Source organism: Pyxicephalus adspersus, chromosome 8 (assembly GCF_032062135.1).
Source record: "Pyxicephalus adspersus chromosome 8, UCB_Pads_2.0, whole genome shotgun sequence".
In the NCBI taxonomy this organism is placed as follows: domain Eukaryota; kingdom Metazoa; phylum Chordata; class Amphibia; order Anura; family Pyxicephalidae; genus Pyxicephalus; species Pyxicephalus adspersus.
The window spans coordinates 45,396,886-45,417,127 of record NC_092865.1 but is presented as its reverse complement, the minus strand read 5'-3'; the positions used below and the strand labels follow the sequence as shown (position 1 = coordinate 45,417,127).

Genomic DNA, 20,242 nt, shown 5'->3' with positions numbered 1-20,242 from the left:
AATTGGTCTTATTTCTGTTGTTTGACCACTTAGTAAGGTCCGGAAAATGTTGGCAGTAGGGTACAGAGTTCGGATGATTGACAGGGTATGGTCCAATAACAGAGCTCTATGTGAAGAATGGGCGTGGAGCATCATTTCCGTAGGGAGGTGCAGAGAATGGACCGGAAGTGAACGGCAAGAGCCAAATGACAGCTGAGGGTAAGTTGTCATGTTGTGGCTCGGGGGACTTTCCTGGTGTCTGCACTGCACACTGGGGCCCTTCATTACCCCCCCCCTGAAGGGACTGAGAGATTCACCTAGAATCATTTTATATGGTGGATTCTCCCTGCATAGCATAGGCTTTATTTGCTGGGGGGGCACTTTATATAAAACTTTCTGGATGTGAATTGTGGTGTGGGGGTTAAAGCATTTTGTTGATGGGGAGGGGGGATGTTGGTAGGGACAGTGACAGATGTAGCAGGCAGTGGGCCCTGTGCAGAAATGACTTGGGGCTCCCCCTGTTGGCTGAGCAGGGTCCGGGGCCCTTGTGCATCCGCACACTTTGCACCTACCTATGTCTGCCCCTGGTGATTAGGGTGAAGGGATGATGGTGGGGTGATGGGGGTAGGACTAAAGGGCGATGGAGGGGTATTCATTCTTGCTCTCATGTTGTTTCATCTTGCAGGATCTGGCCATGGGTCAGAGTGCAGACAGTGACACCCGGGTACACCGCACATTGCGGGTGATATCTGGGGCTTTCGCCCACCTTGCTGCCTTGGCTTTCACCATCTTCATGATTTATGTTTCTAAACCTGGAACAAGTGAGTATGGGGAATGAATAGGGGTAGTGGGCAGGAAAGTTGGGGGATAAATCAGGAGGAAGGCCGGATGGGATGAGTGGGGACAGACTTGAGCTGAAAAAAGAACAATTAAAGTTGGGAAAATGAGAGGGGACTGGTTAGGGCTGAGCAGGAAGAGGAGAGACAGATCTAGGGGTGATGATCAGGGAGGGAAGGTCATGAATAAGTAGGATGGGGGGGTTGGGAAGGTTGGGGAGCAGCATAATTGTGGTGTGGATCAACTGGGAAAAGGGGCTGGGATGGGTTTAGAGTAAAGATAATATGACTTAGAAGAGGAGAAGGCTGTGGAGGGTGGAAGGGGTGGGGGGCATTATTAGGTAGCAGCGTGGATGGGTGCAGGGGGCATTATTGAGTGAGGGTGGGGACCCTGGGGGTGGAGTGAAAGAACAGGAAGTAATGAAATATTTCCCCAGTGGGTACAAGGTGCAGGGTGTCACAGCTCTCAGTATATTGGCGCAGAGAGCCGTGTTGATGTCATCATGGTGAGGTCATTGGGTGAGGTAGATCCTGGTGGCCCGTAAAGAAAAACTCTGCTGGGCATTTATAGTGACTCCAGAACGGTGATGCCACTTCCTTCCCTGTGGCAAAATGCTCACTATTTATGGGGTACCCAAAGTGAGAAATATTTAGCAGCTTTGTTACATCTTTCTTCTGCTTTTCACAGCTAAAATTCCCCTGACTCAGTATGTGCCCTATATGGGCCATGGTAAAGGAACCATGAGGGGTAGGGGCTCAACTTTTGAACACCTCCTAGTGATTTTGTACAGAGAGTAGTATGGTGGCTGCATGCTTCAAACTTTGCTGGCAGCATGCTTATTCAAGATTAGCAAATGGGACAATACCAAAGCAAGAGAGAGCGAGGCAATCGGAGACTTGAGGGAGGGATTACCAGTGGTAATGTGAAATTTTCTCAGTCCAGCAGGAATGTTTTTCATTTGTCTGTTTTATTTCAGCTCTCTTTTCATGGCATCCTTTCCTCATGACTCTGGCGGTGAGTGACCCCTGATCTATAAATATAGGGTGGGGATGGATGAGAGGGTTACCTGGAGGTTACAATAGTGGGGCTATACCATCTCAGAGGTGACACAATCACAAAATCCCAGGAACTGCTGCAGCTTCTCACCTTGTGTCTGCCATCTGATAACTGAGATTGAGGAGACAGAAAAAATGCTTCCTCCTGCCTGCAAAGTCACTGACTGGAGCTCAGGGCTGGCTTATATTCATAAACGATGGAGCTGAAATATGCTGTCACTGTATATTGTGATGTCAGGAATTTGTACAGACTCTTCAGTTTACTGACACTTGAAGTTCTGTATATTACAACTGATCAGAAGCGATTATTCTGAGAGCTGATTGGATGATTCCAGGAGTTTCTATAACTTTGGGGTGATTTTTGTTTCTTCTCTGTCATATTTGACTTCTCAATATGACTCTTTTTTTTCCACAGTTCTCTTTCTTCATGACAGAAGCTATCATGGTTTTCTCCCCTGATTCCCTGCTGGGTTCCCTTTCTCGGAAGTCCCGTGCTCGAGTCCACTGGGCACTGCAGCTTCTGGCACTGCTTTGCGCTCTCCTGGGCCTGGGTATCATCTACGCCAATAAAGTTTTGCAGGAAAAGCCACACTTTTCCACCTGGCATGGGTTTGTGGGTCTGGTGACCGTGCTGTGGACCGTGGTCCAGAACCTGGGCGGAGTAACCCTGCTCTACCCCAAACTGTTACAGCGCTGGACACTGGCCACTCGGAAGCTCTACCACGCCACGTCTGGCCTTCTGGGCTACCTGCTGGTGTCTGGTAGCCTCATGCTGGGCATGTGTTCCCTTTGGTTCACCGCCAACGTCACTGGGATCACCTGGTATCTGTGTGTGCTCTCACCTGCCCTCACTGGCCTGGTTGTTATGAACCAAGTGAGCAATGCCTATCTCTACCGCAAGAGGAGCCAGTCCTGAGAGGGGTCCCCCCGGAGGAAGAGGAATGGGATGTCACTGCCACCTCTGGGCACAGATTAGTCATTCCATCCTCATCAACAGCACACCGATGCAAGTAATGGTGATGGGATGAAGTGTTAGACATCTGGTGAATGGCATCATCTGTATAATTGCTGCAGAGCTCTACCCCAACATGGCGCATCTTCCATCTGGTGGCTGCCACGAACCATGTGATCATTCTTTTTTAAGTATGAACAGACTCGGGATTTTTATTTGCTGACAGGAACAAAATTCTGCTCTGATGAACTGAAACAGCAAAGAGCTTTTGTGCCTCCAAGACCGATGTCCTGTGAAGTGCATCTTTTGAATCTGTGCACGGTTCATCCTATTGCTGTGGGCAGAGCTAAAACCAGGGAACACATTGGCTGCAATTCACATAATGTCAGCCATAAGGAGGTGAGTGGTACGACAACCAAAAATGAAAAGCTGTATTGTAAGATAACGGTTGGCACTGCTTATCAAGATGGCTGAGACTCATTATCAATGCAAAATGGTCACATTTTGGTTACATTGAATAGACAACTGCAACTTTGTTTTTTTAAGTTATGATCCCACCCCCTGTGAGTGCAGTCCACCTGCTGCAGTACTTACCTTAGTCCTTATTCTAGAGATATTTACTGGGTCACCCTGCACGGGGCTTCACTGGCTGTACTCGGGAGGACTACTGGGTGCTGTCATGGCTTCACAAAAAAAATGAATGGGGCTGTGGCAAGCATAGGCTGGATCCAATCAATGAAACTGGGGCAAGTAATGGACAAGGTGGGCTGCACTCCGGAACCTGAAAAGACTACTTGTACCAATGCAAAACTCTCCTTCACCGAGGTATTAACTACACAGGTCATGTCTGTCCGTGCTCAGCAATGTTACATTTCTACTTCTCGCTTGTAAACCTTAAACGTGAAGATGTAAAATTCTGTCATTTCAGTGCAAGATTAAAAAGGGAACTTTTTTACCTTTTTTGAAGCTTCTTTTTTATTTAATTCATTTGGATGTAAAGGGTCAGCTCAGACTATAGTGGTCTGCTATACAGGAATGTGATGATGTACTCTTGAGTTGATGTGTGATCCTCTGATTCCAGGTATAGCAGTAAATAGATGCAAACCACAGCGGAATAAATAAATAAATTTTAGTTTATAGATAAATTTATCTCCAGTTATCTGCTATTCAGAATCTAGTCCTCCCAGCACAGCTACATTCTTGTTTGAGCTCCTCCAGGTATGAAATCTGCAGCTCTCATTTAGGGCTGAGCATGGCATGGTAAAAAACTTGTACCTGTACATTCCTATTACAGGGCATAATGGGGCAGCAAAATTCTTTCCATTGATATCAATGATGGGGCACCAATTACCCCTTGTATACAATTACGATGCCATTTTTTACCCCAGCTGGTTACATTCAGCCCCCATAAGGATTTTATAGCCATTTGTTTTGGGATTTGGGCTTGTTTTAGAAAATTGTGCTCTTTTCTGTTCCCCCATGACTGCCCTGGGGTACAAAGCCAACTCCATAAAGACATGGGGTCACCAGTTTGGTGTGGAGGAACTTGAGGTTCCTGTACAAAGCCCTCACCTCAACTCTACTGAACACCTTTCGGATGAATTGGAATGGTGAGCCAGGTCTTCTCATCCAACATCAGTACCTGACCTCACCAATGGGGGCAAATCCCCACAGACACCCTCCAAAATCTTGTGGCAAACCTTTCCAGAACAATGCAGCAACTGAAACAGCTCAGCATGTCCTGAACAGGAGCAGGTAAGAGCCGGCAGTGATGTTTGCTTTGTTCCTTGCCACGTCAATGATTTGCATGCACTGGATTTTCAGTATGCTGTGGTGACAGAAGACACAGTAACAAGCAGGTAAAGTTTTAGCCTTCAGGCGCCGTCTGCGGAAAGATGGCGGATTTTCCAGTCGTCCTGCGCAGTGCCATAACACAGAAATATGAGCTGGCTTTTGGGAGGAGTTCTGCAAAAAATTTCACTTTGCCTCGAGGGGCTGGTGTCAGTGTGCGGGAGTGGTGAGATAGATTGCCTTGTGATGCTGAGCCACATGTGATGCTGAGCCTCCATGATTGAAAGGGGCCGATCTGGGGCCAGTCAGGTGACAGCATTGCTGACAGTTCTGGGTAATCAGCATTTTTTATGAGGTTATATTTCTTTATCTATAACAGTAAGTTGCAGGCATGGAAGATTCTGTAATTATCCACAATCTTTGTAACTACTATTACAGTGCAACCTTTTTTTAAGGGCCTGCTGACTGGATAGAGAATCAAAAGCAGTAGATTAAGGCAATGTCCCTGCTTTCTCCTCCTATCAGCATGTGCCCTATGCATGCAATATTCTTATCTAGCTCCCAGCTGTGCTTCTCCCTCTCTGGGCTTTGCTAAGCAGGAACTGCAGGAGGATGAGGCCAATTCATGGGCAGCACAAAGGCTCAGAGGTTAGCACTTTAGCCTTTGTAGCGTTGGGTCCCAGGTTCGAATCTCAGCCAGGTCACTAGCTGCATGGAGTTTGCAGGTTCTCCCCATGTTTGTGTGGGGAGAACATGCTACTTTCCAAAAATTGACCTTAGACTGTATTAATGACATATGACTGAGGTAGGGACATTGGATTGTGAACCCCTTTTGAGGGACATCTAGTGATATGACTACAGACTTTGTACAGCGCCGTGTATTGTCAGCGCTATATAAATACTGTGTAAATAATAATGATTCAGCTACTGGCACTGCTTGCAAAATCCATTTAATGACAAAGCTGCACCATTTGTGTCCAAAATAAATCTGTGACATCCCTGGGCAACTCGAACTCAGCCTTTGATGAGAAACTTCCCAAAGTATTCAATCAGGAAGTTTTTTTAGCTTGACGCCACTCTCCCTTAAGCTTCCATTGGTCCTATAGCATCACTCTGCTGACCAATAGGAAGGTTGGAAGGGGCGGGGCCAAGCACAGTACATTTCCACATAACTTCACCTGATTGTATATTGGGTTCCCTGGCTGATTCCACCAATCACTTTGTACTGCAGATTTTACACGTACGTGATTGGCAATTCTCACATGAAATGTTCAGGAATTCTTGGCGTTCTCAGACCACAATACACACAAATCTCATTTCCAAAAAAAGATTTAATCCAGACAGAAAAATATCAACATTTACATCCCCCAGAACCAGAAAAACCGTCTTCCCTTCTGACAGAAAAGAGGGAAGGATGATTGTTCTTTCCCAAGCCCGTTTCTCCCCGCACCAGGAACAACCAATCACCGTGTCCCATTGTCTTGCATAGTTCAGGCCCCCCCCTCCCCATTGTGACACGTCCCAGCTCGGTCCTGTTGGTGTGATGGGACAAATCCCATACAAAGCATTTCCAGCTTCGGCAGTAGGATTGGGCCTGCTGTCGCTCTTGGGCATAATAAGGGGGCGGAGTGAAGTGATTACAGATCTATAGGGGCCCTGTCTGTGGAGAGTGCGGAAGGAGCCTGGCTAAATGGAAGGTGAAGCAGGGACAGAGCGACGGCTCGCCGTGTGGAGCTTAGGAGACAGATAGCGGACAGAACCCGTATGACTTTCTGTAGGCCCGACTCGAGGCTGATCTGCTACTGACAGTTTTTTTTAGGGGGAAGAGGGTTAGGAAATCTGAGGGCAGATTATCTGTAGTGTATGCACAGTGCAGCTCCTCGGATCCCAGCACAACTCAGATCAGCGGCTGTCACCCACCACAAAAAGCGTGGCAGGTCAAGGCTGGCCAATAGTGGGATAGCGTACATTGGCCGATTACACTGTGGGTGGTACCATGCACGTCTCGTGAGCTGCTGGAGTTTGTGGCTGACCGCTGCTGTTAAAGGAGGTTTCCTTCGTGGAGTCTTCCTCCTCTTCCTCCTCCATGTTTGGCCACGATGTCTGGTCTTCTACTCGTTTCAGACGCTCGTTTAAAGCCTTCAATGCCAGCTGCCTATATAATACAAAAGATAAAAAAACATGGAATTAAAGCAACACAAATACCCCTTGAAAACAAACTTATCACAGTTATTTTTGATGGTTCTGGTTTCTTCCATTGGCCACCACAGCAGTAATACACAAAGCAATGAAGGGGTGGGGCAGATATCAAACCGACTGGGAGGTGTCAGATGCCAGCCAAGGCTGTGGCTCTGATACACAGGTAAGTACACCATGTGTGTGCAAACTTAGCCCCCCCCCCCCATGTCTCAATAGAGGCAGCTCGAGCCTGGTGGTCACAGTTTAGTGAAGACCCTTTTCTGTTCCCCCATGACTGTGCCCTGGGGTACAAAGCCAGCTCCATAAAGACATGGGGTCACCAGTTTGGTGTGGAGGAACTCAAGTGTCCTGCACAAGGCCCTGACCCCAACCCTACTGAATGCCTTTGGGATGAATTGGAATGGTGAGCCAGGAACTCTCATCCAACATCAGCACCTGACCTCACCAATAGGGGGCAAATCCCCACAGACACCCTACAAAATCTGGTGGAAAGACTTCCTTGAAGAATAGAGGATATTATGGGGGGCAAATATAATAGCCATTAGGGGGAGGCGGATCTTCAATTTAATGACCATGTGAGTGGGGGGCATAGCCATTGTTCTGTAAAGGGATGTCCAACAAGCTCAAGCAGCTGTGATGGCCATGGTGCCCTTACAGTGTAACATTAATGCCTTTTTAAAGAGTTTGGGGTTCAGGGTTTCTTTAAAAGGGTCGAATCCAACAAAATATTTAAGAAGCTGCAAATCTAACAACCAAAGATGCTATAGACAGGGATATTTATTTTGCTTGAGGTCAAGGGAATCTAAATCTGTTTGGTTTTGTAAAAAATGGGGAATGGTTACGGCCCATCGAGGTAAAAAAAAAAAAATGCAGGGCAACGCATGCACCATATTACACAGATGTGAATCCTCTGTGCACTGACGTGAGCTGCATTGTCAATAAAGGAGATTTAATGTCTGGATGAACATATGGCCATCTATTCACTGGCTTTGGGCAGCAAGGTGGCTCAGTGGTTAGCACTCTGGCCTTTGCAGCGCTGGGTCCCAGGTTCTAATCTTGGCCAGGACTCTATCTGCGTGGAGTTTGCAGGTTCCCCCCATGTTTGTGTGAGTTTCCTCTGGGTACTCTGGTTTCCTCCCATATTCCAAAAACATGCAGTTAGGTTAAATAGCTTACCCGCAAACTACTACTACTACCCAAATCAAAATCAGGTCTTAGAAACGGCCAAATGACATTCCCTGTAACTGGTTGGGTGCCGGAGTGACACAATGGCTGTAACATTCTATGATTTAATGAGAAGTGACAGAAAAAGGAATAAAGTTTCCATCACATGGAGGAATCTAAACAGAGAGCTTTGTAGGAGGAATAATGGTCTGCGAGGAGTACTGCGGAGGCCCCGGGCCCTTGCTTTGTTCTGTCGCTTCTCTTCTTTCTTTCAAGACCCCATTCTCTCATCTCTCCGGGGGCCATGTACCCAATAAGCCACCCAGCGCGGACAGGCTCCACCAGTCTGCAATGGGCTGCAGGGTGGATGCTGACAGAATGGATTAATCATCTACATAACAACCTTGTACAGAAGAAAAGATCAGCCGGCCCGTGAACCAGACACCCCCGGGGGGGCTTCCATCAAGCTGATGAAAAATGGGAGAGTCTGCGCTAATTCCTCAAAGAAAGCCAAAATGTTTCACTTAGTGCCCAAACTGGCCAACAGGTGGCAGCAAGAACACAAGTATAAAAAGTCTGATATACAACCCCCCCCTGCGTAATATGTTGGCGCTATATAAATCCTGTTAATTAATAATATTTTCAGTGTGTAGAGGAAGGGAGAAGAATTTGTGTTTTTTATGTGAATAGGATGTGACCTCCCTGTCCAGGTCCTAAAGCAATTCTAAAAGTCTGGTGATGACCTCACAGGGAGTATCTAGCTGCTGAAAAAAATCTCTGCACATGGTCTATGGGGGTAAAGGAAGGCTTAGGGGTCATTTGAGGTAATGACTGGACCGACCCTTTAGGTTACCATGGCACATGCACAATCCATGCTCCAGAGCTTCAACGGAAACCCATCAACAGAATGGCACACTGCCACTGTATATGGGGGGGGGGGATTTTTTTTAAATCACATTTCACAATCAAAAGTTTGGAAAAGTTGTATCGTAAGCTACTTCCCCCACCTCTTAGATTGTAAGCTTCTCTGGGAAGGATTCTATCCTCCTCCTGTGTCACTGTAATTGGCAACCCGTATTTAAAGTACAGCGCTGCGTAATATGTTGGCACTATATATATCCTGTTCAATAATAATAAAAGTGAAATGGACATCCGCTCCCCTTTTGCATTTTCTTTTGCTTCTCAGCTCCATTCAGGCTCTGGGACCAGGAAAAGGAAAGTTCAGATGAGTTTCAAAATAACTTGTTGGAGCTTAAAAAATACTATCAATTCATTGCCCAGCCCTAAATGACAGAGCTGGGCCAATCACAATGGGAAAGGAAGAGTCTGTCATGTTTATTGATACCAAAGACATTGCTGGGTATTTTAATGTACTCCCAGCACAATGGACAGTGTTCTCCCCAGGCACTTTTAGCTGGTTGAACAACCCAGCACACTTCAGTAATCACCTGGCTGTTTAGGGGTGGTTACTGAAATGTTGGGTCGCAATACAAGAAGGTTACTGTTGGGTCGCAATACACCTGGCTACAGCTTCTTCTTAACCAGTCCTACTGAAGAATACTGATAGAGTGATGGTGAGGTGGGTATGGTGACCCTATTCCATCCCCCTGCACGGGCAAGAAAGGGTCACTTTACGATGCAAAGACTCTGAGCCCCAAGAGGGTTTATTATCCTGCAGTTACCTATAGCAACCAGCTGTTAAGGAACCACACACAAGCTCGGTTCCTCCGCAGTTGGAGCTCCATATAGAATGTGCAGTTTATGACACCATATTCACCTTCGCCTTTCTGCATCTTGTGGGTCAGTCCCGGGCAGGCTGATGGTGATGGACGAAGGAGCCCCAACATCGTATCTTTTCACTGCTCGCGGGCAGAGCCGCAGTTTTACCAGGAAGGCATGTGTCAGGTTGCCCAGGAGAGCAGCGGCAGGCTGAAGCGGTCCAGGGAAGAAACTGGGGAAGGAGAAATAATCGGACATGTCCCCTCTGCCTCGGCTGTGTCTCTGATAGAAGCGCAGATACACCCAACCAGACACCATACCAAGGCCGTACCCCACCAACATGGGGCTGGGGATCAAACCAGCTAACGTCAGCACTGCAATACCCAGGAAGGCCAGCTGAGGCAAAAGCCGGACCCATCGCTGGGAATCTATCAATCCCTCTCCCACAGTCTGTTTATGCGCCACCAAAACGGCTCCGGCAAAGGCGGGGAAGCCGTGGATTCGGGCAGAGAAGAGGAAGCTGAGGTTGGATGAGGCCGCGTAAGCAACTAGGTAACAAAGTGAGCTGAGGATGCCCACGGAAAGGCTCACAACGCCATAAAACAGGAGCAGCTCTGGGGCCCCCCAAAGCGGTTCCAGTCGTCGTCCGGCTCCCAAAGTCAATAGAAGATTGGCTAAAACTTCCCAGATGTGAAGCTCCACCAGTCCATGTGTGACCAGGGTCCAAAGCCAAAGGTTGGGGGGCATTAGCAAGCCCGGAGTGACGGCCAAAACTTGAGCAGTGTCAACCCAAAAGGAGAGTAGATAGAGGAGCAAAACCGAGCCCCATAGGCACTTCACCAGGACGCTGCTCCCGGATACAACCGCAACCAAGCGGTTTGCAGGGATGGAGCGTAGCATGGCAGTGGGAGGTGGGCAACCTTACCAGTCTATAAACTTTGTGCCCGCTGGAAACCCAACTCTGATGTCTGAGGACTATCTCTGGAGACACAGCACCAATTCCTGAGCACGGGGCCCAGAGAGCCTAGGAATGCTGCACCTCCTGATCTGTTATGGTCTACCTGTGTCACCCAGCAAAGGAGAACTAGGCCAGTTTCCTCCAGGACAAAGCTTGATGACAGTCCAATTGAGATGTGTGACCCCGGACACAGAACGATGACAGTCCAATGGAGGTGTATGGCCCCAGGCAGAGATAGATGAGTGTCCAATGGAGATGTGTGGCCCCAAAGACTAAGTAAGAGACTTCAGACTTGCAGGCCTCCTAACAAGTTGACACTTAGGCCCCCGGACACTATGGCACAGCTAGGTAAGAATTCTGAGGCCACTGACACCAGTATATGAACTTTTGGGCCACTGACACCTGCCCTGAGTCCAGTCTATGAATTTCTGGAACCTCTGACAGCAATGTAAAGATTCCTTGGGTCCTCGGTGCTTCTTAAGAAACTTTGGGACCCCTTGCAATTGATACTGCTCAGAGAAGTACTGCTGGGGCCCCTGGAACTGATAGATGAACAGGTAGGCCACTGACACTGATTGATCAGGAATCCTTGGGCCGTCTTCTAAAGGGAGGTTCCTGGGGCCCTCAGGGATGGCACTGCTGGTCTCGGGTCTCCTGGGGCCCTGGCGAAGCTTGGGAAACTGTTGCGGGCCCCCGTCCGTTCTCAGGCCTCGTCTCTCCCGGAAAGGATGGACTGTTCCACCCGCCAACGTCACCAGCAGCGCAGCGCAAACACAGCAGCACGCATGTGCAGAGAATACCTCGCACTGCATCCTGGGAAATGGAGTCTTGAGCGGCGGCTTCAGGAAAACGCATTGCGCCTGCGCTAATTTTTCCGCCCAATTTCCGCCCCACAGTGACAAGCATAATCTAATCCAATCCGCTTGCGTCGATTGCTCCGCACTGAATGCCGGGAGATAGGGGTTACTTTGCCTGCTTCAATAGTAAAATGCGCATGCGCCAGGCTCAGGAACTTTCCATTCATTCTGTGATCCACGCTTAACTGGTCACGTGGACAATATTGAATAAAGATACTGGCACAGTGTAGTCATGTGGTGTACAGAACCATTGGAGGGCCATGTGGACATTTGCTGAGTCCCCCACATCAGGATCCAGCCACCCTACACACAGCACCTCTGACAGGTAAGGCCTGTACATCAAAATTCCCATTTTATACCGGGTATCCAGTTGACTGGGGGGAAAGGAGACTGAGGAAATGCTTCACCCTGCCTGCAGCAGACTGATAATATTTTAGCCTGAGCAAAGTCACTGAGTGGAGCTCAATGACAGTTTTATATTGATACTGTGGAGCTTTTCTGATTAATACCCTTGCTGTAAATTGTATCAGGGATTGAGTGGGATGGAGTGATAGGTCCTCTTTAATGCCCTTCATCATTTCTGAGGGTTCAGATATGCTCTGTTCAGGCTGCAGTCCATGGTAGTCAATGGCTCCTCGTGGGCGGGGCTATAGACCAGCAGTTTTATTCATGCACACTGCCCAGGACTGCGCAGGGCGAGCATAGCCACTCTCCTAGGGGAAGCGTGCAGAGGAAGTGAAATGTTATGTCACATCTGTACTATAATGGAGGACTAGAGGGGTTGATTTACTACAGGAATGTTGGGGATTCTCTCAGCAACTGATAATTCACTGAGCTCAGTGAATGTGGGGATATTTCACTTTGCAAAGAATAACCAATCACCTACAAGGACATCTAAATGTTTTGTTGCACACGATTGGATGGTTGCTTTACCTAATTTACTAAGCATAATGAAGTGTCAGAATTCAGTTTGCTATGTGAACGGCCTGAATTCCCTTTAGCAAATTTGCCCCAGTGAAGCTGCATGCTCAGGGTGACATTTGTACAACTGAACACCAGAGGGCGACAAAACACTGAGAATTTCATGTCCTCTGTATGTGACACCCAAAGCAGGGGACACAAATTCCTATTATTGGCTGGGTTGTCACAAAATCTTAGCAGGCTGGTGGGTGATTGGGACCAGAAATTTATTCTCGGGGGAGCAAAAGTCTTTTTGTTGGTTTTTATGTTAATATTTAAATTCTCTGTGTATTTTGTAGGTGGCCGGGTCCATGAAGCAGCCACGGTTATATCATTGTAAGTCTACCAGACAGCATCTCTTATTAAAACCAACAGGCTTTCTGCAATCTCTAATAATTGTAAACACACACAGTTCTCCTGGTAGCCAGAGATCATGTCATTTAAGCTGCCTTGGATTCAGGTCACATGACAGAGCAGCTTTCTTTTTTTATGGTCTTATTTACTAAAAATGATTGCAATCAGAATCAAACAGCCAGGAATGTGTGACGGGATTCTGAGCCGAGGTTCTGTGTTCTGAGGTTCATTTAGGATCTTTGCAGGACAAAACTTCCTAGAGTGACAACGCTCTGTCCCTGTTACCTAAATATGTTCCAGTGTTGTCACCCCATCACACAGGCTTCCAATAGAGGCAGCTATTCAGCTCACAATACACAGCCCAGGCCCACTGTTGTCACCAGGAAGAGCCCCGCCATGAGAAATGCAATGGGGTGATCATGGGATTCCTATAGACAGGAAATGGCTTAGGGAGATCAGCAGCACTGAGATGGAATATGTGACAACCGTTAATAATAAATGTCTCTCGGGGACACGGAATCCATTTCTCTGATTGACATCGCTCTATAACGTGATTATCGTCCTCAGCAGGCGGCTCGTTTGGCTTCTGGTATCCCCGGCAGATGATAGAATTCCTCGTCCTGATTGATGTGGAAGCTGGCTGATAGCGCAGACAATAAATATTTTACACACCAGCAAAATGACAGAAATCAAACATTTTTGCACCTTAAATAGGCGGTAAATGGCGGCTGTAGATTCACCGCTCCGACACATAGATCAAATCCTAATGATGGGTCTGGGAATGCGCCATTGTGTGTGCCGATTACCCGGTGGAGAGCTGATATTTGGTGGGTGGGAATGGGTAGTTTAGTGTAATCGGCAGATGTGACAACGCAAAGCAGAAGAGCCTCCGGGAACATCCAGGGATAAGCCTGACTGCATTCCTCAAATATGGGGGAGGGTCCAATTAACAATTAATAGTTAGCTTCCTTTAGTTTTGTGAAAGGAAGTATCTGATTGGTCGGTAGAGAATGCTACATGTACAGGGTATTACAATGTGTGTAGCCTGAGATTTAGCCTGAGTCCAAGAAAGCCTCATGAGATTTTTTTACTTTTGGAGTCACATTATGGAGATTTTCCTCCACTTCCTGTCTGGAAAATGCAGCAGGAAGTGACAAAAATTGCACTCTGGTCAACAGAAAGCCCGGTTTCTCCGTTAAATTAAAAACTCTCACCGCTGGTTCTGGTGACAACTGTACAATGTTATATTATTCCCTCGGAACAACTCCGGGACAAATAGAGAGGGTGAATCTTATGAGGGGGCAATAAAATTCTAATTTAATGCCCCCTTCTTAACTCAGCTGATACAATGTATCCTTTCCATGGTGTCACCTATTGTCTGTCATTGGATGGAATTTGATCACATGATCTGGCGGTGTTTCTGGCGGTTGCAGACCCCCCCACCCCCGCCCGCATAATTCTGATTAATTTCAAGCGATGTAGCATGACGCCGGTGTTTGTTTTCACCGATCTAATCAGAGGGTTTTGGGGGAACACATGAAATTTAATATAGGACGTCAAGGCAGCCTGATTGGTTACTATGGCAACTGCATCATTACCTCGGATGTACCAGGAGGCAAAGATGATTGTGGGGGTGAAGATGATTTCTGAGCTCCAAAACTTCTCTCACTATTTGTATATCAGCCAATCAGAGGCCGCTCTGAGAACTGCTGGATGAAAGGAGCCAATCCTGATGTAAATACCACATTCTGAAGATGCTGATTGGCTGGTCTGATGTTAATATATTGGACACAAAATGTACAACACTACAAAGGGAAAGTGATAACTACGGGGGTCTTGCCTGCAACATCTCACCAGTGGCCCAAATAAGGCGCTCAGGGCGCTGTTGACATCCACCAGTCATCGACCCGGATCTCAATCATCTGTTGATAGAAAATAGGCAAAAAAATGATGAAATGTAACAAAAAACATTCAGATCTATGTGATCCCACCCTGATGTGGCCCCTAGACATGTGATGCCAACCCTGGTGTGGCCCCTGATGCGGCCTTAGACTTATGATGCCCACCACAATGTTTCCCCTAGAGATGTAATGCCCACCCTAATGTCACCTGTAGACATGTGATGCCTACCCTGATGTGGCCCTCAGACATTTAATGCTCACCATGATGTGGCTCTGGAAAATTTGATGCCCACCCTGGTGTCGCCTTCAGACATGTGACACCCACCCTGATGTTTACCCTAAACATGTCATGCCCCCCTGGTGTGGCCCTTAGACATGTGATGCCTCCCCGGTGTGGCCCCTAATCCTGTGCTCCCCCCCTGATATGTGGAACCTCCAGGAATGCGGTTTCTATGTTCTGTGTATGGCGTGTCTCTATGCGTGTGGAAGGCGTGTTCCCCTCACAGTGATTGATGTGTGGCTGTCATTCTGCATTGTGTATATGGAGCGTCCTCAGCTACGGAGCATGGCTGGGTGACCCCTCTGTGTACAAACACCGTAACCAGGGACTAAACCATTAACTCGTTGTCACCGCTCCCTCACAGAAGAGTTCAGCTCAGCAATCACCAACTAAAATTATAATTGGGGACAGATTGCTGCCAATCTGCAATAATTCCCATCAATGAATCCGATCATAAATCACATGACAGATTCCCGAGAATTACTTCCTGCACCATGAAATCAATACGGCTGACAGATAAACATAGAAGTCACAACGTGTCACCTCCAATCTGTATAAATCTGCAGCTTTCATTAAATGATCCCTGGTGATCCTGCCATGAAGGTCTTTGTTCATGTACTTCCTGATATAAGATGACAATAATCTGTTCTATTCTTTCAATTCTTTTCCTCTGTTGTCGCCCTGTACCGTGGGCTTCCACCTGGGACTACAAGTGGCGGTTTCAGCACACTTTACACTGGCATGGTCCACTGTTGTCACCATTAGGAATCCCGCCATGGTAAATGCCATGCAGAGTGCAGACAGGAAATGGATGCAAATTGTAGTCGCAGACAATATGGCTCGGTGGGTCGGTGTGTTGGGCAGCTGCATTGGGTGCTGAGAATTTGTATTGTTCCTTATGAATATACTCTTTGTAAGATCCTCGTTCAGGGACTTCCTGTTATAGGGTGACAACACTTTGTGCTGGTCTCCCAATTGTTCTCCAGCACTGACCACACTGCACAGGCATGGTGCACTGTTGTCGCTGATCCATAGGAATGATGGGCAGCTGACATTGCAGAGTATAGACCGGAAATGGCTGAAAGAGGCCTCAGGGGATCAGCAGCACTAACATGGGAAAAAGTGAAAAATGAATATCTGAAACCTATAAAAGATTCACACTAAAAGGTGAGGGAACCCTAAAATGTATGTTAGAAAAAAAAAAGAATAATCCTGTGTGCCCGGCCCTGGCATGTCTTTCCCATTTGCCTCTACGGCATCACATTGTTCTTTTCCTAAATTGTTTGATTTGTGGAAAATGAACTCTTCACACTTTGAAGAAAAAGTGATGCTAGGTTATTGAGCCTCTCTGTATCATGTAAATGTATTTGAAGAAATGAGAGAAAGAAAGAGGTTTGAGGCTCTGGGTAGTTCTTTGAAAATAAATGCGTGTATTCAAAACTTTTTAACATTGATACCAAATCGTAGTACATGAAGATAAAGTATTTCCTACTGACCTGTTAGACATTTACAGGACAGAGGTTCAGCATACTATACATGAGAACAACTATTAAAAAGTTATTAACGTCACACGAAAAGCTTTTTGTGACCGTATCGTATTGAGTGCTAATCCGACGCGTTTTGCCACAATGGGCTTCCTCAGGGATAGGTATTTTAATGTAATAAACGGTCTGTATGTACACCTAGAAATGCAGAGTGTGAGAGATACAAAACAATATTCAGCAGTATGCATATAACAGTATAAGTCTATGATCATATATTCACCAATATTTATGGATAAACAGTGTATAAACAGTCAGTTCATTGCTATATATATATATATATATATATATATATATATATATATATATGTATATATAGTATATATTACCATTATTCATAAGCCTATAAATATTAGATAAATGTTTATGGTATCATGAGTATATATTAACATTATTTATAAACCTATACACATTGGAAATATGTCCATGGTATCATGAGTAAAAATAAAAATACAGAAATAATTTAAATATAATATTGTTACTCACGTATCCCTCACTAAAGTAGTGATCAGAATGGTTAAGGTGAAGAAAATGGCATATGAGTAGGATTCACAGCTGTGGAAATTGCAGTTTGTGAATCATACATGTAGTTAGAAGTGTTTAGCATCAGTTAAATCAATATAAGAATAAAAGTTTAATTCTATGACATAGATGAATTGGTAATAGTAGTGATACATACCGAGATTATTATAGAAGTATATATGCCTGATCTGGCTGGGTCTGATAGAAGGTATATTCATCCATCAGAAGTTTGTAAGGTAAGTTGGGGGGGAGGAATGATGCCTTCCCAAAATCTCTATAGATAAGGGGTAAGTTCAGGTTAGCCTTAGAATAAAGTTTGGGGTAGGTATTGCTGAATAGACCAGTGTGAAGTAGTACATGAAGTACAAATACATTTGTATGATTTGTCTTTCTTCGGCTCAGTTTTTGTATCCTCACCGCCAATCAATTTGCCTATTTTTTTTTTAAGTTTTGAAACTTTGTAACTTTTCTGGAACATTTAGAAAACAGAAAATTTAGGTGGCAAAATGGTGCTAGTTGCTATTCTTCCTTAAAGAAACCCCAAACACACCTCACCCCCCCCCCTCATTAACCCCCCCCCAGTCACCTGCGTGCTGTATACATCCCCTGCCTGTCCTCACAATGGTCTCCATAGCAGCTAGGTGAGGTTGTCCCGGCAGGGAGGAGGAAAGTTGTTGGTGCTGGTCTCATGGAAACATCAGTCAGACCCGGGGTATAAAAGTTCCCAGGATGAAGGAGATGCAGAGACTCACCTGCCCTGACCACAGAGCCAACCTCCAATATGGCCGAGCCAAAATCTATCCCCAGCGAGCCCATGCCACTGGACATGGAGAACCGAGACCCCAACAACATGAACGAGCACGTCAGGGTGAGTATGGGTGTGGGGGGGTCACCCCTCTAATTGCTTGGGGGTCACTGAGATACCAGGCTGGAGGATGAATGAGGTGCAGCCGTGCCCCAGCTGATAATGGCTGGGATTCCTTATATCATGTTATCGGACATGTGTGTATCATGTATGTACCATGTGTGTGTTATGTATGTGCAACGTGTTTTATGTATGTGTGTTCTATGATTCCATCCTTGGGGATAAAATGTTGCTACAATGTGTCTAACCAAAAATCAGACATGTGATGCCCACCTTGATGTACCCCTCAAACATGTAATGCCCACCCTGATGTCACCCTTAGACATGTGATGTCTACCCTGTTGTGCCCCTGAGACATGTGATGCCCGGCTGGGCCCACCATTAGACATGTGATGCCCACCGTGATGTGACCCATTGACATCTTAAATAGAATTTTCTTCGAAACATAGAAAAGTAAAAGCAGAACAAATCCGAATGTTCCATTGTGCCCCCTCCTCTCATGTTTTGTTTTTGCCCAAATTAGGTTTAAATTTTCACATTCTGCAGAACGGCCACCTACCTCTGCTGGGAGTCTCTCCCATGTACATATGACTCAAATAATAACAATATTATAATAGATTGAGGTCTCCATTGTTCTTAATCTCGACCTCAAACAACAGCTTTCCCCCCAGAAATGTATTTATACCCATAAAGCATGGGACTGTATAGCTGTGGCCCCCAGCAAATATAATGGTGCCCCTCAACAATTTATTTCACCCAATTTGATCTTCTGTTTTATTTTTATTTGACAAACCTGAACCTGACCCCTTTATTCATATAATGAGAGACTGTAAGTGACCTTTGCCCAGCTGAAAATGGTCGTCCTGGGAGAAGTGGGCATATGTGTGTGGTACCGGGGACTGAATGGGCTGGCTTTATTTTATTTACTCTCCCAACCCTCAGACATTTCAGTAAATGTTTATAAGATGTAAGGAAATGTCTGAATATTGGGTGTCAGGTACCTCAGTTTCACCTGGAAAGGGAATTAAAGATGGAGCCAGACGTCATTGTATTGCTGCAGCTCTTTATCTGGGATTCAGAACTGGAGTGTCCTGGAAAGAATGGGTGGGCCAGGGAATCCTCACTTGTCCAGGCCAGGAATTAAGGTTCTGGAGCACCTGGGCTCAGGCTGCTGGGTCTTTTGTTTTTAATGTCAAGGGAAATGGGATTGAAGAATTGGGAACAATACACTCAATAACTCCACTATGGGGAGGAAAAGAATTGGGATTCATGCTTTTAAATTTAATAGGATGTGACATTTATGAAATGAGAAGTTGGATTTGTTCTGCAATGTTTATGGACTCCATTTATAAACCAGTGAATTTGACATTCCCTCAAACATTCCCTTGTGGAAATCAATTACTACCATTAAAACAAATGGACCTGAAAGATTCCCGGTTTTATAAATAGAGCTCTATGTGTTATAAAGTTTTATTGCTTCCTCTGAATTGTCCCCTCTGCTGACAGGTCCTCTTTGAAGATGCCTTCGGAGAGCCGGAGGGGTCGCACAGTATCCCGGGTGTGTGGGGCATGTCCTACAAGACATTCGGTGGGGTGAAGAACTGCTGTTACATTGTGCTGTCTGTGCTGTGCGGGTGCCCGCTGGCATTTTGCTGGGCATTGGAGTTCGCCTGCGTCCAGTGCTGCCACATCTGGTGCCTCGGGCCCTGCATACGTCTCTGGAACATGAACGTGTCTTGTCTCAAGATGTTCTGGAGCTCCTGTGTGCACTGTCTGTGCGATCCGTGCTTCGAAGCCTGCGGTCTGTGCTTCAGCCTCATCCGGGTCCAGAACAAGAACGGATAAAGTGGGGCATTCTTTCTATGGACCATAAATACAAGGGGCATTTGTTCAACAGGCCACCAATGACAATGGTATTATTCACTCAGATAATCAATATAATGGGCATCAGCCCTCTGTCTACTAATGTCAGGTTTATTCAACTGACCACTAATCTGGTGCATCCCTCCAAAAGAACAATGTAACAGACAGTCTTACCATTGGAAAAAATTCTTCCCCATGACCACTAACATAGAGGGCATTCAAACCACTGACCCCCAATGTAAGAACATTATTCCCAATGGCCACCAAATGTAAGAAGAATTATTCCAGTGTAATGGGAGTTATTCTACTGACCACCGATGTACAGGAAATTCTTTCCACAGACCAATGAATATAGGGGGCATTCTGCTCACTTACCACCAATGTTAGGGGCATTTTTCCATGGACCATAAATACAAGTGGCATTTGTTCAACTGGCCACCAATTA

The 20,242-nt window shown here is 46.1% G+C and overlaps 3 protein-coding genes across 4 annotated transcripts; 2 read left to right on the top strand and 1 right to left on the bottom strand.

The window, feature by feature from the left end:
• Nucleotides 1–59: 59 nt before the first annotated feature.
• Nucleotides 60–3,783, top strand: CYB561D2 (cytochrome b561 family member D2). The gene is made up of 4 exons (XM_072420383.1): nucleotides 60–198; nucleotides 665–800; nucleotides 1,793–1,830; nucleotides 2,287–3,783. Exons 2-4 carry the CDS (start codon nucleotides 674–676, stop codon nucleotides 2,785–2,787), a joined length of 666 nt encoding a protein of 221 aa, XP_072276484.1. The 5' UTR covers nucleotides 60–198; nucleotides 665–673; the 3' UTR covers nucleotides 2,788–3,783.
• A 2,144-nt stretch (nucleotides 3,784–5,927) lies between these two features.
• On the bottom strand, nucleotides 5,928–11,424 carry TMEM115 (transmembrane protein 115). The gene is made up of 2 exons (XM_072420380.1): nucleotides 9,755–11,424; nucleotides 5,928–6,769 (listed from the first exon to the last, which is right to left on the bottom strand). The coding sequence occupies exons 1-2, from the start codon at nucleotides 10,594–10,596 to the stop codon at nucleotides 6,592–6,594; spliced, it is 1,020 nt and encodes a 339-aa protein (XP_072276481.1). The 5' UTR covers nucleotides 10,597–11,424; the 3' UTR covers nucleotides 5,928–6,591.
• Nucleotides 11,425–11,650: 226 nt separating this feature from the next.
• Nucleotides 11,651–19,779, top strand: LOC140336231 (caveolin-3-like). 2 transcript variants are annotated; one of them, XR_011921844.1, is made up of 3 exons: nucleotides 11,651–11,836; nucleotides 12,771–12,807; nucleotides 19,441–19,577. XR_011921844.1 is itself a non-coding variant. In XM_072419227.1 (2 exons), exons 1-2 carry the CDS (start codon nucleotides 17,851–17,853, stop codon nucleotides 19,777–19,779), a joined length of 426 nt encoding a protein of 141 aa, XP_072275328.1. In that variant the 5' UTR covers nucleotides 17,785–17,850. The 2 variants fall into 2 exon arrangements, 1 of the variants encoding a protein (XP_072275328.1); XM_072419227.1 differs by lacking the exons at nucleotides 11,651–11,836; nucleotides 12,771–12,807 and adding an exon at nucleotides 17,785–17,937 and having other exon boundaries at nucleotides 19,441–19,779.
• Nucleotides 19,780–20,242: the final 463 nt, after the last annotated feature.

Coding starts and splice junctions, on each gene's coding strand:
- CYB561D2 (XM_072420383.1), top strand. CDS start 674: ATGGGTCAGAGTGCAGACAGTGACACCCGGGTACACCGCACATTGCGG. Junction 801..1,792: donor TGTTTCTAAACCTGGAACAA/GTGAGTATGGGG, acceptor GTTTTATTTCAG/CTCTCTTTTCATGGCATCCT. Junction 1,831..2,286: donor CTTTCCTCATGACTCTGGCG/GTGAGTGACCCC, acceptor TTTTTTCCACAG/TTCTCTTTCTTCATGACAGA.
- TMEM115 (XM_072420380.1), bottom strand. CDS start 10,596: ATGCTACGCTCCATCCCTGCAAACCGCTTGGTTGCGGTTGTATCCGGG. Junction 6,770..9,754: donor CAAGATGCAGAAAGGCGAAG/GTGAATATGGTG, acceptor TGTATTATATAG/GCAGCTGGCATTGAAGGCTT.
- LOC140336231 (XM_072419227.1), top strand. CDS start 17,851: ATGGCCGAGCCAAAATCTATCCCCAGCGAGCCCATGCCACTGGACATG. Junction 17,938..19,440: donor ACATGAACGAGCACGTCAGG/GTGAGTATGGGT, acceptor CTCTGCTGACAG/GTCCTCTTTGAAGATGCCTT.